Source organism: Momordica charantia, assembly GCF_013281855.1.
Source record: "Momordica charantia cultivar OHB3-1 chromosome 8 unlocalized genomic scaffold, Mcharantia_2.0 BLBB01000008.1, whole genome shotgun sequence".
NCBI classification, from domain to species: domain Eukaryota; kingdom Viridiplantae; phylum Streptophyta; class Magnoliopsida; order Cucurbitales; family Cucurbitaceae; genus Momordica; species Momordica charantia.
Window position 1 is genome coordinate 27,101,518 of NW_028275166.1, and position 19,352 is coordinate 27,120,869.

At 36.9% G+C, this 19,352-nt stretch overlaps 1 protein-coding gene across 1 annotated transcript; it reads right to left on the minus strand.

Moving 5' to 3' along the window:
- Positions 1–529: 529 nt before the first annotated feature.
- Positions 530–17,401, minus strand: LOC111013231 (Protein kinase superfamily protein). The gene is made up of 16 exons (XM_022287640.2): positions 17,035–17,401; positions 16,851–16,934; positions 16,095–16,235; positions 15,948–16,018; positions 14,152–14,245; positions 12,722–12,799; positions 12,527–12,593; positions 11,652–11,737; positions 11,372–11,422; positions 10,001–10,048; positions 8,651–8,771; positions 8,374–8,554; positions 7,530–7,667; positions 7,325–7,437; positions 1,064–1,135; positions 530–990 (listed from the first exon to the last, which is right to left on the minus strand). Exons 1-16 carry the CDS (start codon positions 17,239–17,241, stop codon positions 854–856), a joined length of 1,689 nt encoding a protein of 562 aa, XP_022143332.2. The 5' UTR covers positions 17,242–17,401; the 3' UTR covers positions 530–853.
- Between the last annotated feature and the right edge of the window lie 1,951 nt (positions 17,402–19,352).

The following is a 19,352-nucleotide window of genomic DNA, read 5'->3' on the forward strand; positions in this document are numbered from 1 at the left end:
TATCAGCCTCTCAACTAGTATCATCTGGCAACTTCTTCCTACGTGGGCTTGAGAATATCAATGTGTACCAAGAACTCAAAGTTAAGCCATAATCCTTTGATGGAAGGGGCAAAAATGAACTTCATCTACATCATGTTACCAAAGGCCACCTCTAAATATCTTAGACGTTGTAAATAAATATCTCAATATGCTCTAGACAAGAAATTCAAGAATTCGTTCGGATTTGGTTGGATTTCCCAAAAAAATATCTAAGATAGTTAGAATCTAAGAAGGATTTAGAAAAATATCATTTACTTAGATCTCGAAGATCTCTTGCCTACAGATAGGAAGCTTGTCTTATGTTGGTGAAGTAGCTAAATGAATGAGGATTAGAGTGTGAAAGTGTCTTCTCTCAAAGGTGTCCATACTTGTATTTTCTTAACATAAGTTATTTCACAAAGTTTACTTGAACAAGAAGATATGCAATTTTCTAAAGCACCCAACATATAGATTTACAAAAATAGATGCAGGAATAATCCAGGAACAGGTCTCAAGTTCAAAGGTAACTTTCGAAATATATTAAAAGAAGTAAGGCCTCGAGGTTCATCAAAGATGCAAGCTTTAACTTAACTTGCTTCTGTACAGAACCAAAAAGTTTCGAAACCTTTACATTAACACGAATTTTGAATCTTCAAAATGCCTACTCAATAGTCCCAAAAAATTTGACAATCAAGTGCCTTGAAGTATGAGAGAAGGCTACATTCAGTCCTATCCTATCCTATCTGAGCCCCTTTGTATTTTTGTCAAGACATAAACAAAGAAATACAACTTGAGAAACCATCCTTTAATAACTGATAGTTTCCAATTATAAGGTCTAAGTCAAGGAAGAGGGTCTCATATGATACGGGAATGAAAGCATCGGCATACTTTTCATGGCATAAAAGAACCTTCTACACAATGAATACGTAAAATGCATGAACTTTTGGAAACTTGAAAGCGCCTCAATTCCAGCTACAAGAACAGAAATGAAGGTCATTACCAATTCCTAAAAATCTACAAGGATCTGAAATAAATAAAATCTTACCAAGAATGAGCCTCAAGTGAAGGTAACTTAAGTTTGTCTTCAATCTGAAATAAGCAACCTTCACAATAGTATCTAAATGAACAGGGGAAAGAGAACCGTTATTTCAATAGAGAACAAATTTAATTATGGACATGTAATTAAAAGGATGGAAAAAATATAATTCTAGAATGGTTTAATCACCATTTAAGTTCTTTATGATTATGATTTGACCTTCATTTCAATTAAGTCCTATATTTTTTGAAGTTTTATTATAATCCATGTGCTTTGGTCAGATCTTCCAAAACATTTCTCATTATAAGGTATCTGTTAGGCCTCCGATTAGACATACCTATGTATGCAGGGGTGGGTACAGGGGGTAATTCCCCCTCTTCTGACAATTAGGAGGTTGACCTGGGTAGGACCTTAGCTTTTGTCTTTTGTGTGATCCTAGGTTGGGGAAGGGAGAATATATGTTTTGTGGCTGCCAAGGCTAGAGGGATGCTTTTGTTTTTGTACTCGTGAGTGAGACTAGTGGGAGAGCGCAACCCTCTCGAACGATTGCTTGTTTCTATATTCTGTTGTTAATCTAAGTACCTAGCGTGAGGGAGCTACCTCACAAATTGGTATCAGAGCTCGTTCGACCGGGGAAAGAGTGCGAATAGCGAACGAAACAACTAGAGGAAAGGTGCGAGTCGACCAAAAAGGAAGTGAGTGGAATCAAGGAGGTCCTACAACAAATTAGTTCCCAACTGGAGGAACAACGTAAGAGAACTGAGGCGCAGATGATCGAACAACGTCACAAGAATGAGGAAACTCAACGAAAGTTGGATGGATTCATACTAGAAGTGTCCCAAGGGAAGAGCCCGCGTCCAGCTGCGGCGGAGAATGGAAGTTCAACCCTGAAAAGGAAACAACCCGAAGGGAACAATGAGCAACAAGGCGATTCATCAACGGGCAAAGCTGAGGGGTCCGGGGTCGAACGAAACAAGTTTAAAAAGGTGGAGATGCCTGTTTTCACAGGGGACGACCCAGATTCGTGGCTCTTTAGAGCTGAGAGATACTTTGAGATCAACCACCTGAGTGAGGAGGAAAAGATGACAATGACAATTATTAGCTTTGAAGGTGCAGCTATGAAATGGTACCGCTGGTCGGAAAACCGGCAACCATTCGAGGATTGGAACAATCTGAAAACCAGGATGTTTGAGCGGTTTAGTGATTCCAAAGATCAAAATCTTCTTTCCTGCTTCCTTTCCATCAAGCTAGAGGGTACGGTCACTGAATACCGGCAAATATTTAAAGCTTGGTCAGCTTCTTTGCCCAATATAGCTGAGGATGTTATGGAAAGTACATTCATCAACGGGTTAGAACCCAACATCAGGGCGGAACTTAAACTTTGGGAACTGGTGGGCCTCGAACAAATCATGAAAAAAGCCCAACTTATTGAAGATAGGAATTCGCCAATCCATACAACAAGGGATGGAAGCCCAAGTCTGGGTCCTAGGACACTGGCAAATACGCCAAAAACACCTCCAAGACATTAGAGACAGTGACAACTCGCACGGTTACTCTATCTGGTAAGTCATATCCTATGGCCCAACCGCTACGAAAGGAACATACACAAGAAAAGCTAACGAAACAGAGTACCAGTGGCGCAAGGACAAGGGGCTCTGTTTTCGGTGCGAGGAAAAATACAGCATTGGGCATAGGTGTAAGAACCAAGAGCTGAAGGTCTTCGTAGTGCACGACGACGAAGGCATGGAACTGGATCAAGAAGAGCCGATTATGAGTATGGAAGGGAGAGAAACCACCACCGTAGAGGAAGTCGCCGAGCTGGCACTAAACACCGTTGTGGGCTTCTCAACTCCAGGGACCATGAAATTGCGAGGGCTGATCGAGGACAAGGAGGTGGTCATCTTGATCGACTGTGGAGCCACACACAACTTCATATCACAGAAGTTAGTTGATGCGCTCAACCTTCCCCTACACGAGACCTCCAATTATAGAGTAATAATGGGCACGGGTGTAGCCGTAAGGGGCAAGGGGATATGCAAGGGAATCGTCCTCTGCCTCCCGAAGTTAACCATAAGAGAAAATTTCCTTCCCCTTAAGCTAGGAAACCTGGATGTGGTGCTGGGGATGCAATTGTTAAGCACCCTAGGAACGATGGAGGTGGATTGGCAGGCACTTACCATGTCTTTTCGAAATGGGAGCCACAGAATCACCCTCAAGGGAGACCCAACCTTGATGAGAATGGAGGTGACCCTCAAGAAGCTGTGCGAACTTGGGAAACACATGATCAGGGATTCCTGGTGGAGCTCAGGGCCTTCTCTGTGCAACCGAAGGGACAGGAGGCTATTGAGGCCATCATTCCCAACCGCCGGGTACAAGAAATCGAGAATCTAATAGCTGGCTACCCGGAGGTTTTCCAACCACCCTCCTCCCTACCCCCTTGTCGAGCCATTGACCACAGAATCCAACTGAAAGATGGCCAGCCACCCGTCAATGTCCGACCCTATCACTATCCCCATGTTCAGAAAACCGAAATAGAGAAACTAATCAGTGAGATGTTAGAGGCCGGAGTGATTAGACCGAGTACCAGCCCTTACTCGAGCCCCGTGATCTTAGTAAAGAAGAAAGATGGTAGCTGGAGATTATGTGTAGACTATAGATCCCTGAACAATGCTACGATACCGGATAAGTTTCCCATTCCTGTCATTGAGGAATTGCTAGATGAACTCCACGGCTCGAAGGTGTACTCGAAGATCGATCTAAAATCAGGGTATCACCAGATCAGAATGGCCCCTAAAGATGTGCACAAAACAGCATTCCGGACACACGAGGGTCACTATGAGTTCATGGTGATGCCATTTGGTGTAACCAATGCTCCTGCCACGTTCCAAGCATTGATGAACCAAATATTTCGACCATTCTTACGTAAGTTCATTTTGGTCTTCTTTGATGATATCCTAATATATAGCTCTGATGCAGATGCCCACATCCACCATCTGACTGTGGTTTTCAACATATTGAGAGATCACTCCCTCTGTGCCAACTTGAAGAAGTGTCAGTTTGCCAAGGAAAGGATCGAGTATCTGGGACACCTGGTGTCCGCAGAAGGCGTTGAAGCAGACCCTGAAAAGATTAGAGCAATGCTCCAATGGCCACAACCTACGAACCTCAAGGAACTGTGGGGATTCTTAGGCTTGACAGGGTACTGTCGCAAGTTTGTCTCTAATTATGGATCCATAGCAGCCCCTTTGACGCAACTGAAGGATGCCTTCCACTGGACATTCGAAGCCACTGAGGCCTTTGAAAAGCTAAAAAATGCCATGGTGACCCTGCCAGTCCTAGCGCTACCAGATTTCACCCTACCCTTCATCATCGAAACGGATGCATCAGGTACGGGGTTAGGTGCCGTCTTATCCCAGCAACAGAGACCAATAGCTTTCTTCAACCACACCCTCTCCACACAGGCCCAGCTTAAACCCATCTATGAAAGAGAATTGATGGCCATTGTCCTGGCCATTCAGAAATGGAGACCGTATCTGCTCGGGCAACAGTTCATAGTGAGAACCGATCAACAAGCTCTGAAGTACTTGTTGGAACAAAAGATCGTGCAACCCGAATATCAAAAGTGGGTATCGAAATTGCTGGGATACGACTTTGAAATCCAATATCGACCCGGCTTGGAAAACAAGGCCGCTGATACCCTCTCACGCCTTCCACATATCGGTCAGCTGGCAACCCTTTTAGCACCAACCTTGATCGATGTAAACGTGATTAAGACCGAAGTAGCCAAGGACCCTGAATTCATTAAAATCCTTGAGGAGCTACAGAAGGACCCCGACAGCGTCCCAAGATATTCGTTGCAGCAGGGTATGTTACGCTACAAGGACAGATTGGTCCTATCCCGAAATTCCTCTCTCATTCCCACCATCCTACAAATTCCCACCATCTTAACGGGGGAGCTCTATTGGCCGGGAATGAAAACCATGACTAAGGCGTACGTAGAACAGTGCCACACATGTCAGAAGAATAAGAACCTCGCAGTAGCACCCGCCGGCCTCTTACAACCCTTGGGCATACCGGATCGAATTTGGGAGGACATCTCCATGGACTTCATCGAGGGGCTGCCTAAGTCATTAGGACAGGACTTGATCTATGTGATTGTGGACAGTTTGAGCAAATACGCTCACTTCATCCCCTTGAAACACCCGTTCACAGCAAAAACAGTGGCAGCAGTGTTTGTGAGAGAAGTTGTGCGCCTACATGGATTCCCCCGTACCATCGTCTCCGATCGTGACAAGATCTTCATCAGCCAGTTTTGGACAAAATTGTTTCGTTTGCAGGGCACTAAGCTACACCGAAGCACGGCCTACCACCCCCAAACTGATGGCCAGACGGAAATTGTGAACAAATGTTTGGAAACTTACCTCCGTTGTTTTTGCAGTGAGAATCCTAAGCAATGGGGGCATTGGATCGCGTGGGCTGAATTTTGGTATAATACCACCTTCCACAATTCCATCGGGACCACCCCATTTCAGGCAGTATTCGGCAGGCCTCCACCCCCACTCGTGTTGTATGGCACCCAAAGGACAACCAACGCCACGCTAGATCAACAACTCGAGGAGCGGGATATAGCCCTGGACAAGTTGAAGGCTAACCTGATCCTAACCCAAGAACGTATGCGGAAGTACGCAGATGCACATCGCAGAGAGGTGGAATTCGAGGTGGGAGAACAGGTTTTTTTGAAACTACGACCCTACAGGCAACGTTCGATGGCTAAACAGAGGAACGAAAAGCCGTGCCCATGTTTCTTCGGCCCCTTCACCGTCACCGAGCGGATTGGCAAAGTCGCCTACAAGTTAGAGCTCCCAACGGAAGCATCTATCCACCTGGTATTCCATGTGTCACAGTTGCGAAAGGTCATTTGCCCAGGCAAAGAAATATACCCAACCGTGCCACCACTAACGGATGACTTCGAAGTCCTCCCTGAACCTCACAAAGTATTGGCCCTTCGCCACAATGCGTCACTACCGAATTGGAAGCCCTAGTGCACTGGAAACATACAGATGAGGGCGACGCCACTTGGGAAAACCTTGAGAATTTCAAGCTCCAATTCCCAAACTTCCACCTTGAGGACAAGGTGTCTGGACCCCCGAGGGGTGATGTTAGGCCTCCGATTAGACATACCTATGTACGCAGGAGTACGGGGGTAATTCCCCCTCTTCTGACAATTAGAAGGTTGACTTGGGTAGGACCTTAGCTTTTGTCTTTTGTGTGGTCCTAGGTTGGGGAAGGGAGAATATATGTTTTGTGGCTGCCAAGGCTAGAGGGATGCTTTTGTTTTTGTACTCGTGAGTGAGACTAGTGGGAGAGCGCAACCCTCTCGAACGGTTGCTTGTTTCTATATTCTGTTGTTAATCTAAGTACCTAGCGTGAGGGAGTTACCTTACAGCATCATCCTTGTCCATATAAGATGTTAAAATTTTTCTTAATGTGGCAAAGAGAGACAATGAGCGGATGTAATGTGTCAATAACAAAGGGGGTTATTCATGAAGATTTGAATTGGGTAAAAATTTAGGGAGAAGTAACGAGGGTATTGGGTTTTTGGGTAAAGGGAGAAACAGGTTTGAAGAGTCAAGTTTTAAGAATTGGGGTTTCAGACCAAGAGGGATGGGAGACGATCTACAACCTACCACCTCGTGAGAATTTAATAAAAACCCACTCTTTTTTCTCTTTCTTTTTTTTTTTTTTTTTTGCACAAAATTGAGACATGTTTTTTCATGCAAATTAAAACCCCAAAGTAAAGCCAACGCCCTTCAGGTTTCAAATTGCCTCCAATCCCTCTTTGCATTTTTTAAGAACTCTAATCTCTAAGATTCAACCCCTCAAACCTGTCTTCCCCTTTTTACTTGAAAATTTGATTCCCTCATTATCCCTTCACACATCACTTAAACAAAACATCAGCTCATTGTCCATGCTTATAGCATATGTGCCGTGTATATAGGATATTAATTAACATATAGTAAGATCTTTTGGAAGATCTAACCAAAATTTAGGAACTACAATTCAACTTTTAGAAACATTGGGAACAAATTGAAATCAAGCTCAAACTATATATGGTAATTTAACCTTCTAGAAGTAAAATATTCATAACAATTTATGTCAAAGTTGATCCTTATCAACGCTACTGAAAAGTCACCATCATCAATTGTTTTGCTTCAGCCAATTCTAAGAAACACGATTTTCAAAACTCAATTTTGTATGAAATGTCCTTACCTGTTTCAAGGTTCAATTTGGGAGAAGAACCATGTAATGCATATTTGGCATAGGTTAATATTCTAACTCGTTGTGAAACACCCAACTTTCTCGTGATGGACCTCAATGAACCACTGAAGCACAGAAAAAATAAAAAATGTTGAGGAGACAGAGATGCATCAAGTCGCTAAATTACACAGCATAAATTCCACTTTTTTTGTCTCACTCTGTGCGCAGTACAGTGAGAAAATCTGGAGGCAAAGATTCCATGAATGAAGATATGTCCTCCATCTTTAACAACTTCAATTCCTGCTTAAGATTTTTTTTCTCTTCATAGGACATTCCCATCCCAAGAGCAGATGTACTATAAAAAGAAGTGATAAAGTTAGCAGGAATCATCTTTATATTTCACAATTAAATCTTCAGAAATCAGGTTCACATAAAAAAAGCAGATAATGTCATTGTAGAACAATTCTAATGCATTCTCAAAGTTACAGGCTACAAATTTACATTGACTATCAGTAATTTGTAATACACAATTCTCAAGTGCAATATAGCAACAATACATGCATCTTTTTTTAGCCATCAAACTTTCCACAATTTAACCACATCTAATTAGTGCGGTCATTTTCATTTATCAATACTGTCCATCAACTCTTTAGGATCGTTTCATGGCCACCCTACTTTCTTGTGTTTATATTCTCCTCTGTTCTGTCTTTTGATGGAATCTGAGTAACTTGTTATGAATTTTAATTTAGATTCATGGCAGCTATAGCCTCTAAGTTCTATATTATGGCTAACGCTCTGAATGTTAGAGATTTTAACAAATTAGACTCGAATGAAACCCACCATTGCAATCTTACAGTACAAGTTATTTAACAACATTTCGCATAACGTCCATCTACAAGCTAACCACAAAACATCCTAATTAACGGTGCATAGTTGCAACATATGTCAAATTATAGATTAAATGCTTGTGCTCAGAATTCATAACGATCAATAATGAAGTAAAATAATAATCACCTATCAAAAGATCTCCCAGTCAAAATAAGAAGTAAGATAATAATCACCTATCAAAAGATCTCCCAGTGAAAATAAGAGGGAAATATCTGCAGTACTTCGGAACACCAAATCGTTCTCCTAGTTGAAGTATTTTATTGGTATCTAGCATAATCATAGCCTTCCAGAGCTGACAATAGTCCAGTCTAAATTCTTCATCCAACTGTTTGTAGATTCCATGATCTAGAAGAACTGCATTGTTTCTTTCATAAATGGATTGTATATGGGATAGACTAAAAGGATTCAACATCAAAAATCCAACAAATTAAATCATCAAATGGCACTTACTGAGAGTCAAGCCATTCAAACTGTCCTGAGAAACCAATATATTACCAGGGTGTGGATCACAATGCACGAAACCATGGACAAAAATCATTTCAGCAAATATTTCAACAAGTGCTTTGGCAACCTAAAATATGAACCGAAATTAAGACAAATGAAGCATCGGTCAAATCCAATATGTAATTATTGGAATAATTGTTGGAGACTCAAACGGTGTAAAAGCAAATTCATTTTCCAACAAAGTGTTAAGATGAAATGAACTTGAAAAAATAAATTCTTTATTGATTTTTTTATTCTGCCAGCTACAGTATCCCAATGCCCAATTCATAAAAAGTACCCAAGTAAACAGCAATTATAATAAGAAGAAAACGACTTCTTGCACAAAATGGATTTGTCTTATTGTAAGAAACAAATGGTTCCAAATTAGCCAGGACTCTCAAGGCTAATTCTAATTATTGTTCTATTTTACACGAATCACATTGATACAATCTTGTAAAGGTTTCCTATATATTTTTTCCCGTACTCTCCCTATTTCTTTCTCTCATTTGTGTGTATGATATTGTTCTCACATAACCAAGGAATGAACACGTTAATGGGAGGTGGACAAGCAAGCTCTTATTGAGCACATCTTGAGGGGGAAATAAATATGCAATGATATATAATTTGTCTGGCTGAGTGACCAAAGATGGAGATACTACAAGTTCAAACACCACTTCCAGAGTAGAATCAAACAAAAAAACACAATAAATATCAAAAGATATTCTGAAAGTTGAAGTGAAGATACTCCAACATTAAAGTCCAGATGATAAATCTGAAAAATGAGCTCAAGTGGATATGGACGACATAAATGCAGAACTTCGTGCTATATTTTGAGGATCAAATATACGGAAGTGAAAATAATGACACTAGTTTTTTTCTTCTACAACAAAGATCCCATGACACTAGTTTTCTTCTTCTACAACAAAGATCCTCATCTCAGCCCAATGAACCCCCGCTACATGATAAACTTAGATGGATACATTAATATGCAGACACCTACTGAAATACAATAATATAGAAGCTCTAAAGCTATAAAGCAGTCAGCATGGAATTGGTAAAGCTTCTCAATTATCCTTGAATCGACAACTCACGGCACATAGTATAAACATCCATCCACTCAACCTCACAATACATTTCATACTAAACATGATTTTGATGACCAACGTTGGAAGGGCACAGCTTAACCTACGTTGGTCACAGCTTAGCCTTGGTGTTTTAGTAACTTTTAAAATGATCCATAAACAAAAGTTACCAAATCATCAAGATTTTGATGACTGAAGTTGGTCATTTTTGTTACTATGTAAATGAAAAACCAACCTTTGTCGGCTTTATACCTGATTGCTTCATGAATTCAATATCATCAACCTGAAATTAAGAAACTTCAGTAAACAAATGTTTGAATAGCTTCTTATATAACAGTAGTATAAAATATGCATACCAGTCGATAGGAGGATTACAAAAAGGCCGCTAGTTTTACATACCCAAGGCTAATTAAGAAACCAAATAAAGAAAATGAAATCAACAATCGGTAAAGGAAAGAACAAAACTACAAATATGTGCAGCCAATAATAAAACTACATATATGTCCAGCCCTCTGCCACGAACACTACTGTGGCATTAGCTAGTTAGTTTCCCAAACTTTCCCACATCATGCACAGCTTACTCACAATATGCTGAAATTGATGCTTTGGAAGGTCCTAAATTCAACATTGGCAGTTGATTCTTCGTGGATAGAGAACCACAATGTTTCCAATCTTTTGATAAAGGCGCCAACGAGTTATGTATCCAGCATGTTAGGCTTCCAACCATGAAAATGGGTGCAAGGAGGGCCAGAAGATGAAAATCAGGTGTTGGTAGTTCTAGTTGAGACTCTGAAGAATGTACCGATTAATAGGAGGGAGGATATAAGCTAGAGACATGGTGAAGGAAAAAGAAATGAACAGACAATGTTGACATTCAACTTTTCTGCCACCCAATGGGCTGCAAAGGCAAGAACAAGGACTATGAGTTGTGACTTTAAGGCTAAAACTACAAGTTCAAGTTTAGGTTTGTTGTAGTTATGGGTTGCAAAAACAAAAATGAAGAGGGAAATATTTGAGGGTTGAACTACAAGCAAGGCCATTGGGATAACGTGTAAAAGAAACATCTTGATCATTTCTGGTTCATAACTTTTCAACTAATACAGCTTAATTTGTAATACAATATAGCAATGGTAACTTAAAAATAAGGGGAAAATAATTAACTTACAAGGGAAGTAATTACATAATTAAAACTTTGTATATGCTTTCTATTTTCATTTGTCTTAATGAAAAGTTCAGTTTCTTATCAAAAAATTAAAAATTAAAAAAGATAATTAAAACTTTGGATCTAAATAGATGTGCTGGCCTAATTCATTCTGAGGTGTAGGCTGTTATCTTCCAATGAGTCCTTCTCCAATAAACTTATTACAAAGTATGAGGGTGAGATGGAAAAAAAAAAGTAGGACAAATAATAAAAAGGTACAAAACTAAGGTCTACTATCACATGGCTTATTGGCTAGTATCGTACCATGAAACATGAAGTCAAAAGTACCCTGTACCTTTACAAATGTAACGTCTAAGGGTTATAAAAAGAGGTTTAAAGAATCATAATATACTAAAAGTCGAATGTTACATCTCAAACCATGAAACAATAAGCCAAAAGTCATACCTTGTGCCCTTTACAGAACTCCATTGTCAGAACTTGCCTTGAAGTAAATTCCTAAACATGTTCGAGCTGATCAGATTACCATTGCTGCATAAACATCCCATCCCATATCAAAGAGCCCAAGAGACAAAAAATGAAAAAAACCATCCCAGGCACCTTGACAGATCCAACTTGTCACACAGTATCGAGATTAAATGCTTTTACTGTTAGAATTAATTAAATATGAGACAACCTGTGGAAAATATAAATTGTACATGACAAACAAGAACCTCAATTTCCATACCCAATATACACGAGGAATCTTGACCAAATTGTTGTTCTTGAAGTTTTCAGCAGTCCTCTCAGCATTTCTAGCCTCCTGAGTGAAATCTGCATAGCCAGAATGAATAACATCATTAATTTACTTGTCATTTTGGCTTATATCCAATTGTAAGCTGTTCAAATAGAAAATTGTATAAATTTAGGGCCTAACTTCCTGAGTAGAGGCCAAATTTGCAAGCCTCTGCTTCATATTCATTTGACAGATTCTCCAAATTTGTAGAGGCCGTATGTTTTTATCCCAAGATTATTTAACCCTCCATAAAATAATAGGTCTTTGATTTGTAGAATTCTTCTTAGTTATACATGGAAATCCATGAACCTACTTTTGAAATTTACCCATGACATATCTTGCAAAAGTTCACTCATTTTTGAAGATCAATTCACAATGTTAGCAATAACCCAATGAAATCATTCAGCCTCTAAAGCAGAATATTATGACATCTATAAACAACCATTTTTTGTTTTTAAAAAATCAAAAACAATTTTTTGATGCTGAAAATCTGTTTTGTAAGACAATTTTATAAAAACAAGAAGCAGAAGAAAACATAAATATTATTTAATTGTTTTCATGTATTTTATTTAGGGTTGAGAGTTAAATATTCACATACAATATTAAATTGTAAGTAAGACTTCATGTAAATGTTATATTTTAAAATTAATATGTCAACACAAAAAAATGTGTTTAAATTAAAAACAAAGTTTACAAAACGTCTTTAAGTTACATTACATTACATTACAACCAAACGTTCTTTAAGGTTCTCTAGTATTCATAATTAATAAAATACATCAACTATGGAAAAAAACCTCTAAAAAACCATAGAAGTTTTAAAAACTTACCCAACTCCAAAAAAATTGTCCTTTCAAATTCTGATGCCAGCCACTCGAACCTGTAGTCAGGGAATAGCTGTATGAAAGGAGAACACCCAATCGTAGGTACGGGGTAAGTAGTACTTAAAGAAAATGAAATTTCTACACTATGCATTAAGAGATGAAAAATTAAAGGATGAGATATGGCCCCATCAAAGAGCTCACCCATGAGATGGTTTTCGATAGGAAATTCATGACTGTTGTGTCTATTTTCACGTGTTGCATCAATCCAGGGTACTGCACCTACACTTTAAGAAAATAATAATAAATAGAAATCTCATTTTATTACATGTCATTTGTTATTCTTATTATACACAATGAAAATACAATATTTTAAACATCTTATTACTTGGATCTATAAGAAAGAGAAAAAGCAACCATGGTTTTTTACAGAGTGAAGCACATTGAATCACAATAACCCTCTAGAATCTAAGCTTGAAGTGCAAACAATAGAGAGATTTTTCTTAAGGGCATATGATATATAAATTAAAAGAAAACATGAACATTCCTAGAATATTAAATATCAGTATAAAGAATGAGAATAAGAAAGTAGTGGATAACATATAATAAACAAATATAGTATTATGAGACTTTTAACAATATAAAAAGATAAAACAACCTACATAATCACAACTGAAAGACTTAAAAATTGGCAACATGAACACAACTCGACAGTTTAGGATTAGCAACCTCTATTAAAGGTCAAAAAGGATCGAGTCTCTATCCTCACATTTGTGATGCTACTTTTAAAAATAAAAAGAAATTACACACTCGAAGACCTAAAAAATAAAACTCATTATCACTAAATAGCTCCATGCTATCAAGACTTGTAGCCCTATATATCTTCCAAATTGGTCTCATCTCCCTAATCCTCCACATCAAATAAGGTGGTTGAACATAATGCTCCATTCATTGTTTTTGAAGTACATGCTTTGATATGATAGATAAATCCCTCCTCCCGAACAACTCCAAAAATATCACCCTCTATTAAAGAAACATCAAACACAAGATTATTGTCCTCTAGATTCTACATTCATTCTTCCAATCAACCATTTATTACTATTAGTTGTTAATTATGCATATAATTCAACACATCAACTATTAAACAACTTATTAGACGCCCTCACTTCCTTGTAAAAGCACAATAAAAGTCAGCCAGTCAAGATATGGAAGTTTGAAACTGAAATTGGAAGTTTGGAAGGAAAAAAAACAGCACAGTAGAATTTTTGTGATTTATATCCAAAAATGAGATTGAAATTCAAAATATTGGATCGTGAAATTACAATTTGGTTTTTGACCTCAAATTATAAGGTGAGTAACTGAATATCGAAAGATAGGAAAGAATTCAGAAAGAACCAAATCTACTCAAGTAGGATCTAAAATCACTTTTTGTTGATGTATTGTTTAATCAACATCAAAATTTTCCAAACAAAACCCACGGAGTTTGCTTTAACCATATAGGGACTTTCAAAGGTGACAAACTTTCTACTTCTCTAATAAACCCATTTAAATGCCCTCCATGTCATGTTTTTTATATTAGAGCTTTCTCAGCGCACATGCACCACAAAGAACATGGTATGTCCAAATTTACAAACCTTGATAGCTACTTCTTGATTATTTTTCAGTATAGCACGGTGCACCTGAGCAATTGACGCTGCAGCTAAAGGTTGTTCTTCGAGTGAAAGAAACCTGATGTATAGACAAGCCCAAATTATGGAATAAAACAATATCTAACCAAGTAGACAATACTTTTGATGAAGATAGCTTGGGGGGGAAAACTGACATATTAATGTAAATTCAGAAATCCAGATGTACCAAAGATATAATTTTAGCATGACCCTCAAAGATTCAGAATAACTTAAAAACTAACCTAACAAAATGCTACTCATTTTAACCAGCATTCTTTAGTTCCGAAACATACACAGCTCAAGCTTCCACCTAAATCTGATTTACATTCTGAGGAAATGATAGCAAAATCTAAGAATTTGAGACGTTCCTTTTCTCCTTTCTTATTTAATTCATTTAGTACCTTCCTTAAATAAATTACTGCTGCAATTTGCTTTTCTTTCTGCAGTTAGGCAGTTTCCTTATTGATTATTACCTACAAATGTTGCATAAATCATTCACAAATCATGAGAGCAATAAGAACATTCTTACTTCACATCTTATTTTCTATTGCTGGCCCTGGCGTTAGAATCAAACTCAATATGAGAATGGCTTCTCACAATAAATTATCTAACTTGATGAACTTCTTATCATTCTCAAATATTGAATAAGAACTATGCCCTTGGGAAAATGCTAAACGCTTATTACGATGCTACCATACACAAGCAGGTATTTTAGTAACAAAATTGTAAGACTAAAATTTCAATGAATTTGTCATGTCAGAGAGTCTTTCGGACCATTGTATGTGTATCTAGTAGAGTTGTAAGCATGTCTAGAATCTAAAGATTGGTGGGACATTCTGCTCGCGCTTGATTATTAAAGAAACCTTTTTATTTTTTTTAGAAACAAATCAACAGAACCCATTGGACAGAAGAGCATCGATTTTAAAATTCAATAACATAGATAATTTCAGCTAACATGTTGATTAAAGAAACCTTTTTAAATAAACTGTAATATACGTACCAAACAAATTTATAAGTTAAAACAAAAATGATAGAATTTATAAAATATAGTATAGTGAGTTCCTTAATTGCCTTAGTTACTCAATAACTGTAGCTATTTTAGTTCTTGAACTTTAAAAATATAATAACCATTTTGGTCATTTACATTATTTTGCCACCAATTATTTAACAAATGGATGACATTGAATCAAATATATGTATTAATGGGTTGACATGAGCATATATTGAAGACGCATAGGCTGGGTAAGATGGGTATTACTATTGGGCAAGGTGGATCCTGACGGCATCAAAACAACAAGAAGCAAAATGGTTATTTTTTAAAAGTTCTCAGCTAAAACAGACATTCACAGAATTTGGGGATGTTAGACCCCCAGTAGTGAAGACATATACTAGGAGGGGAAGAAGGGGAATTATACTTCCAGTTAGTTAGAAGAGTAGGGCCCACTTGAGTGTGGGGAGTAGTTTGTTAAAAGGGAGAATGTCCCTTGAGGGAGGTAGGTATTTTCTTAGCAAGTAAGAATAGCATAGTGCTTTCTTGGAGAGTTTTCCAGCCCTCTCGAATTGGCTGGGTTGATTCCGTTGTTCTTGTTCTTGAATATCAATAAAAGTAAGGGAATACCTTACAAGGGACCAGTATCAATAAATCTAAAAGTTTAAAAACCAAATTGAGATTTAAACTTGAAATAAATATACCTAAAATAAAAATATGAAACCAACGTGGAAAGTACATACCAGTACACTAGTCCCACTATTTTTGTACTTACATCGCTGATATATCTGAACCAAGGTTGCTGATTAGCACTTCTTTTATATCTTTGAATGGACAAGGAACAGCCTGAGGTTTTAATGACTATATAAAATTAGTATCTCAATCTACAAAAACTAGAAATTGCAAGACACTTAGATCAGACCTGATCTTGCAGTGAAGAGAGTGTGGATGAGTATTCATTTGGTGCCTGCCGCAATGAAGCTGCAAACTGACCAGCTTTAACATAAAACCCTTTGTTAACTTGACATAGCTTTAAAAGTCTCTTTGCAGAGCGTAAATGAACCTAGTCAAGATCATTTTCATAAAATCAGAAATAAATAATAGAATCCTTTTTAGAATTGAGTTAATTATGTTCATCTCTTGCTCGAGATTAAACTCAAATTCAATGAAGCCCTAGAATAAGATGGGCATTCTTAAAGCCAGAGAGTAACTTTGAAGAATTATTAATTATATGTATTTCAAAGTTAAAGATCTTGTATAAGATTGATCCTAAAGATGACAAGGATAATTTGGCTTCCCCTTTCATCAAGTAGGTAAATAGAAGAATGAAACCCCTTTTCTTAGGCAGTTCATAAGACCCACATGAAAATTGAAAGACGAGCAAAATTTTGAATTCGCCACTATTCCGCAACCATCATGCATTGACAATCAATGGATCATCTAAAACAAACCTACTGAGATAGAAATGATGTAACGAACGCCGTTTTACAGCATATAGCCTTTCCATCAGCATTACAGAATGATGATTGAACGACCTAATCCCTCACGGGCACCACGAGGGAGAGAGTGTGTGTGTGTGTACATTTTCGTACAATTTCAATTCCGAAAATCTCAGTAGGAAAATTATCCCTCAGAGATCAAACAGTTTCACTACATGCCAAAGTAAATAGACACAAACCTCAGATGATTTGAGACGGTACTCCTCAGAGCTCGGAACCAACCCATGCAAAGAGTACTTGTAGTCAAGAACAATGAGAGAAATCTGCCATTCAAGGTATGCCGGAGTTAAGAAACGATTCAACGAATTAAAAAAAAACATCAATAAAGCGAAAGTGAGGAAAAGGGATAATAGAACATCAGACTGTGGAGATCGCGCGGGAAGAGCGCCGGAAGCCGGAGACAGCAGTCCTAATTTTCTCGACGAAATCGAGAGAAATGGAATGAGAATCGGAAGATGATGAGACGGATTTGGTAGAATTGGAGGGCTTGAACGCAAGGACGGTTCCTGTTGTTAGAACGCAAAGAGTTGCCACAGAGCGAAAATTCAAATTCTCCCTAATCCTCTTCATTTGAAGCTTCTCATTTGCAAGCCGCCGCCGCCGCCGATACAGAGAAGGCGGGATTTTGGCGTCAAATTCAAATTCGAACGGTGGATTGTTCTTCCACCACCGCTGGCGGTTTTTCTTTTTTTTTTTTTTTTCCTTCCCTGGGTTCCCGGGGAATTGTTATAATTTTTATATGTATAATATATATATATCTCGCCTTCCCAACAAAAATAATGGACTGAAATTAGCTCAACTAGTCATGTATATTTGACTAAAAAGGTCGTTAATTCGAATCTTCGTCCCTACGTATTTTATTCAAACAATTTGTACTTTGATATAATATGATACAATAGAATCAAAATAGACGTTTTAAAAGTACAATAACTAAATGAACAAATACCAAAATTAAAAATACATTGACCAAAATGAACCTTTTAAGGTCAAATCAAAATAGTTTTTAAACCTACCATTAAAAAGAGGCATGAGTTCCAACTTGAATTAGCTCCACCGTAATTAACACCTGTCTATGATCAAGAGGTCATGAGTTTGAATCTCCCTCCACTTGTTGTACTAAAAAATTACACTGCATAATATATTTTATACTATTTTTTTTTGTCTATTCATCTTTCCCTTTTCTATCTAGACTTAGAAAGTAGGGCAAGAAAAAAAGTGGGAAGAAAGACAAAGTACCTGAAATTGACTTTGCTTCACCAAAAGGTCTCATCTCTAGAAGGCGACTGGAGGTTCGACTTAAAAATATTAGGTGAAGTGTCTAACTCTATTGGTCATAGTTTGTAGCTGAGACTAAGTGAGAAGTACCTACTCATAGATTGGGTTACCCTACCAATCTTATTTTGTATAGCTACTTTATTTTCTTTATTTTGGTTATCTTTCGTCTTTTGCTCATTTATTTTATCAATGTCCGTAAATATTTAAATAGTGGGGTAGACTTAGAGCTTTTTTTTGTTAAAAAAAAAAGACTTGGGGTGTTATAGATTACATCTAATTGAAAATACAGAAAATTAATCAAACTTGATGTAATTTGAAATTTAAAAGTTTTGAGACTTCATGATAAAAAGTTAATGTCTAGTTCAAACATAAATTTTAAAATATTTTCAAAAATTTTTAAACCACTTGCTTTAGTTTTTTTCCCCTTATAAACTACATTAATAATAAAAGAAAAAATGGTTGGTTAGTTTATTTTTATTTGTTTTATAATAATTTTTATGTTTACCTGTCATTATAACATTAATTTCATATTGTTTATTATTTATGTTCTTATAAAATGGAATAATTTAAATATAAAGTTATAAGTTTAGTTCATGAACATTCAAGATTGTGTTTAATAAGTTCATAAATTTTAGAAGTATCTGGTAGCTCCGTGAACTTCAATTTTTATTTTTTTTTTAATAGGTCACAAGACATATTTTAAAATCCATAAACTTATTAAAAACGAAATTGAAAGGTCATGATTCTATTTAGACCCAAGATAGAATTTTAGAAATCTATTAAATATTTTTAAAGTTTAGGGATTTACTACACACAAAATATTGAAAGTTAAACCATCTATTAGTAACTTTTTTAAGTTAAACTATTAGATCACCCCTCTAAAAGTTAAGAAACTAATCTTGTAATTTAACAAAAAAAAAAATATTAAGTAGCGGATTATAAAATTAAACACTCAAGCCAAATATAGAGAGAAAAAATTGTTAGATTAAAATTTAGCTTAAACTTTTAGAATGGTGTCTAATAAGTTTTATATCTAAAAATAAAACTGTAATAGATCCCTAAAATTTTAATATTGTGTCTATTTGATCTTATACTTTAAAATTTTATGATAACTTTTAGCTTTATATTTAATAGCTCCCTACGTTAGCTACGTCATTTAATGTCGAGTAGCTTTTAATTTTAGCATTTATATATTGCGTTGGATATATTATTTATTAAACACAAAATCAAACATTTGAGAATCTATTATAAACTTTTTGAAATTCGAAGAGACAAATTTATTAAAAACTTTTAAGAATGCAACACCTTGTTAGACGTAACTTTGAAAAAATTGGAGGATCAAACTTCTAACTAAAATATCAAAAACGAGGAGAAAAAAGAACATATCACGCCCATCACGTCTCCTC

Excerpts from the sequence above, each read along its gene's own strand:
- LOC111013231 (XM_022287640.2), bottom strand. The coding sequence starts at position 17,241 with ATGAAGAGGATTAGGGAGAATTTGAATTTTCGCTCTGTGGCAACTCTT. Across the intron at positions 16,935-17,034 it reads CTTCCCGCGCGATCTCCACA|ATTTCTCTCATTGTTCTTGA; the intron begins GTCTGATGTTCT and ends CTTGAATGGCAG. Across the intron at positions 16,236-16,850 it reads ACCGTCTCAAATCATCTGAG|GTTCATTTACGCTCTGCAAA; the intron begins GTTTGTGTCTAT and ends GATCTTGACTAG.